Below are 4,189 nucleotides of genomic sequence, written 5' to 3' on the forward strand. Positions count from 1 at the left end.
AGGAGGGGACTTGTGATCTGCAGGTAGGTCCGCGCCCCACAGGGACCCCATCACAGGTAGAGCAAGAACACACCTACTGAACTCCCCCACAAGCCCATCATGGTGGCCTCATGGAAGGAAGGGAGGAGAGGAGAGCTAAGAGATTGTAATCCACCTGTGGCCATATTGGAAAAGCCCAGAGTAGTTCGACCCCGCAGGTCGTGGGGCGCCCTGGGGAAGCACTCACTGCCCACGCTGCCCCCAGCACATAATCAAAAAGGGGGAGAGGCTGTTCCCATCGCTTCTCTGCCACCGCCATCCAATACATCAAAACAAGCTGACCCAGGGCCTTGGGATTTGCGGGGGCGAGGGAGGGGCGATGTGAGGGGGAGTGGGAGCCGGCAGACCCCTTTCCCCAGCTCTGACCCTGAGGAGGCCCTTGGAACCAGGGCCACCTCCTCCCCCTTTCCCCTTTCTGGGGAAGGGAAAGGACCGGAGACAGAGGGTGGGGGGTAGGGCGGGACTTGAAATTGGTATGCGAGCTTCTATTGGCCAGAGGAGCTGCCGGTCAGAAGGGCAACTCGAGTGAGGATTGGCTGCGTGAGGCGGGGCGCGGCGCGGCTAAAGACGGGGTCCAAGGGGTGGGGCTGACGCTGCAGCTGGCGCAGCTCAGACTCCGAGCAACCGCCGCGGAGCAGCCAAGCAACCACCTTCCCCTGCCCGTTCCCGCGCCCGGGCCGGGGCTAGGCCCCCCACCGCCGGGTCTCCGGGGGCTGCAGCAGAGGCGGCGGCGACAGCGGCGCCGCCCGCGGTTCCCACCGGGGCCCGGGCGCCGGCCCCGCTCTGCAGGATGGGCACGGTGCTGTCTCTTTCCCCCGCCTCTTCGGCCAAGGGCCGGAGGCCCGGCGGGCTGCCCGAAGAGAAGAAGAAAGCGCCGCCCGCGGGGGACGAGGCTCTGGGGGGCTACGGGGCGCCGCCAGCAGGCAAGGGCGGCAAAGGCGAGAGCCGACTCAAGCGGCCGTCAGTGCTCATCTCCGCGCTTACCTGGAAGCGCCTGGTGGCCGCGTCCGCCAAGAAGAAGAAAGGCAGCAAGAAGGTGACGCCCAAGCCGGCATCCACTGGCCCCGACCCCCTGGTCCAGCAACGCAACCGCGAGAACCTTCTCCGCAAGGGCCGGGACCCCCCAGACGGCGGCGGCGCCAACAAGCCACTGGCGGTGCCGGTGCCCACCGTGCCGGCGGCCGCCGCCACCTGCGAGCCGCCGTCGGGGGGCAGCGCGGCCGCCCCGCCGCCGGGTTCGGGCGGGGGAAAGCCGCCGCCGCCGCCACCCCCAGCCCCTCAAGCGGCGCCGCCGGTGCCTGGCGGCTCGCCGCGGCGGGTCATCGTGCAGGCGTCCACCGGCGAGCTGCTGCGCTGCCTGGGCGATTTCGTGTGCCGACGCTGCTACCGCCTCAAGGAGCTGAGCCCGGGCGAGCTGGTGGGCTGGTTCCGCGGAGTGGACCGCTCGCTGCTGCTGCAGGGCTGGCAAGACCAGGCCTTCATTACGCCCGCCAACCTGGTGTTCGTGTACCTGCTGTGCCGCGAGTCGCTGCGCGGGGATGAGCTGGCGTCGGCAGCCGAGCTGCAGGCCGCCTTCCTCACCTGCCTCTACCTCGCCTACTCCTACATGGGCAACGAGATCTCATACCCGCTCAAGCCCTTCCTCGTGGAGCCCGACAAGGAGCGCTTCTGGCAACGCTGCCTGCGCCTCATCCAGCGGCTCAGCCCCCAGATGCTGCGGCTCAACGCCGACCCCCACTTCTTCACGCAGGTCTTTCAAGACCTCAAGAACGAGGGCGAGGCCGCCGCGGGCGTCGGGGGTCCACCCAGCGGGGGGGCGCCCGCGGCCCCCGCCTCCTCCTCGGCCGCCAGGGACAGCTGCGCGACCGGAGCCAAGCACTGGACTATGAACCTGGACCGCTAGGGATTCCCAAGGGCCGCGCCCGCACCCCGCCCCAGCCCCTGACACACACTCGGAGCCCCCGGGACCATCAAGCCGCCGCCGCTGTTACCGCCGCTCCGTGCCGTGGCCGGAGGAGGAGCCGCCCCTGTCCCGCAGGGGAAGGTGGAGGCCAGGACGCCAGAGGCCGCGGCTCTGGATTTGCTGGGCACAGGGTGGGGGTGGGGGATGAGCGCGGGAGGGGGACCCCCAACCTCACCCTTTCTGTCTGCCTGTGCCCCCATCTCTCCAATTCTACCCGGGTCTCCTCCTTCCCTTCCGTGTGTGTCTGTAAATCCATCTCCCTCGATTTTGACCGTTTGCTCGCCTCCTTCCTGTATCTTCATCTTTCCTCCTGTCTGCCTTCACATCTCCCTCTCTGCCTTTCCATTTTCCGTACCCTTGGTGTGTATTTCCGTCTCCAGCTTACCCCCTATCCCACTATCATTGCCCCCCTTTCCCCTTTCTCTTTCTGCACCCGTGTCCCCATCTCCCCTTCTCGTTCTCTTTTCCTTGCTTCTGACATGTGTCACCATCTTCCCTCCTGTCTGCTCACCCCCACCCCCCCGCCTATGTCAGCTTGCATTTCTTCCCCCTACTGAGCACCCCATATCCCCTTTCCCAGACCAAAGGGAATATCAATTCTTGATTTGGACTGACTTCGGTGCGGGGAGAAACTGCAGCCCCAGGAGCCCAGACAACAACCAGGATGGTCCTTCGCCCCACCCCCACCTCCTGTCCCTACCTTTTCCAACGTGTTGCATGCCGGGAGTTGGGGGGGGGAGGGAGATGCCGGCTTCAGGAGGCCGAGGTTTGGGAGCAAAATCAACCTAGGAGGCCATCCCGGCGGCGACGGCGCCTCAGCGGAAGGGCGGGAGGAGACAGAAACTCTTCTTACTCTGGGGGAGGGGTACCCCTCTTCCGTATCTTTGGGTGTTTTTGTTCCTCCCCTTTTAATTTATTTGGTTGTTTCCAGAGGGAGGGGGGAGGGTGGGTGTTGGGCCGGGAGCTGTCTGAGGTGCTGATTTGAGGCCGGACCGGAATCTTCCCGGGAAGGTACCAGGGACTGGGTTGGGCCTGGTGCCGTGTCCAAGGTGCCAATGATGCGGGCCGACGGCGCGGGCTGCACTGTCTGTCTGTCCGTCTGTCCCGGAGAGAACTATAAAGCGCTGGAAGCGCCTGCAGATGGTTTTGCGCCGGCCTTTCTTTGGGCCCCGGGAGGGAGGGAGTGGGATCAGGAGTGAAACAGTCACAGGGCAGGAGGACCCCCACGGGTCTACTGGGGAGGATGGGTCCCTGAGAACTGCTACTCTTTCCGTATCCCGCCCTCACATTGGCTTCCATTTTACAGAGACTTTAGTAGCCAAAGGTTGAGGCCTGATGATAAAGCTGAATCCATCTTGTCTCACCTAACTCTTCATTAATGCCCAGGCCATTTAGGGATTGAATAATGAAGACAGCAAAAGTTATACCCTTTACAAAGTAGACCGTTGAGGTAGAACTAGCTAGTTACGGTAGCTGCTTTTCTCTTCCTCCATCTCTCCCTGCTATATATACTGTCTAGAGTCTAGTGAGGCCTGACCAAGTCTGTGCTCACCACTCTCAGGTGGGGCCTGACACACACACACTCAGCTCCACACCCCTCCTCCAATTCCCTTGGTTGTTTCAAGGCCATTTTAGTCACCCGCCTACCCAGGATAGCCTTGCGAAGTCCAACCCTGCTTAAGGTTCAGGCCTGGCCCTTTATCCCCAGGGAGGCTAGGACACAGACAGCCTGGGAGACAGGTGCCTTTCTTAGGGGTTGAAAGAAGAGAACTAAGCTCTTTAGCCTGAGACTCCTGTCCCGATGCCTTCTGAGCCACGTGGCTAAGCGCCCCCATTCAGTTTCATTGGCCCATGAGGCCTGGCTCCAGCAGAGTGCTGGCGTCTCTGGCGTCCCTAGTTGCAGCCAGACCTCGAGGATGAGGAGTCAGAACCCCGCGAGGGGCGGGAGACTAGGTACTGGATCGCTGTCCGTGGTGCTGACTGGCGCGCTGTGGGCAGGGTGGGGCTTGTAGGGGCAGGAGGAGTTGCAGGCTCAGCTTCAACTAGATTTTCCGAATAATTTGAAAGTAGGTTGTGATCTCTTCTGGTGGTGAATTACAGGAGTCTGGCCCGAGAACCCAAGAATACCGGCTTCCATTTGCCCTCCTAACAGGACAGACCGCGACTCTACCCCGATCTCGGCCCAGC

At 63.1% G+C, this 4,189-nt stretch overlaps 1 protein-coding gene across 1 annotated transcript; it reads left to right on the forward strand.

The window, feature by feature from the left end:
- Nucleotides 1-637: 637 nt before the first annotated feature.
- CDK5R2 (cyclin dependent kinase 5 regulatory subunit 2) lies at nucleotides 638-3,141 on the forward strand. The gene has a single exon (XM_059393494.1). It carries the CDS (start codon nucleotides 830-832, stop codon nucleotides 1,940-1,942), a length of 1,113 nt encoding a protein of 370 aa, XP_059249477.1. The 5' UTR covers nucleotides 638-829; the 3' UTR covers nucleotides 1,943-3,141.
- Nucleotides 3,142-4,189: the final 1,048 nt, after the last annotated feature.

This window comes from Mustela nigripes, chromosome 3, assembly GCF_022355385.1.
Source record: "Mustela nigripes isolate SB6536 chromosome 3, MUSNIG.SB6536, whole genome shotgun sequence".
NCBI lineage: Eukaryota > Metazoa > Chordata > Mammalia > Carnivora > Mustelidae > Mustela > Mustela nigripes.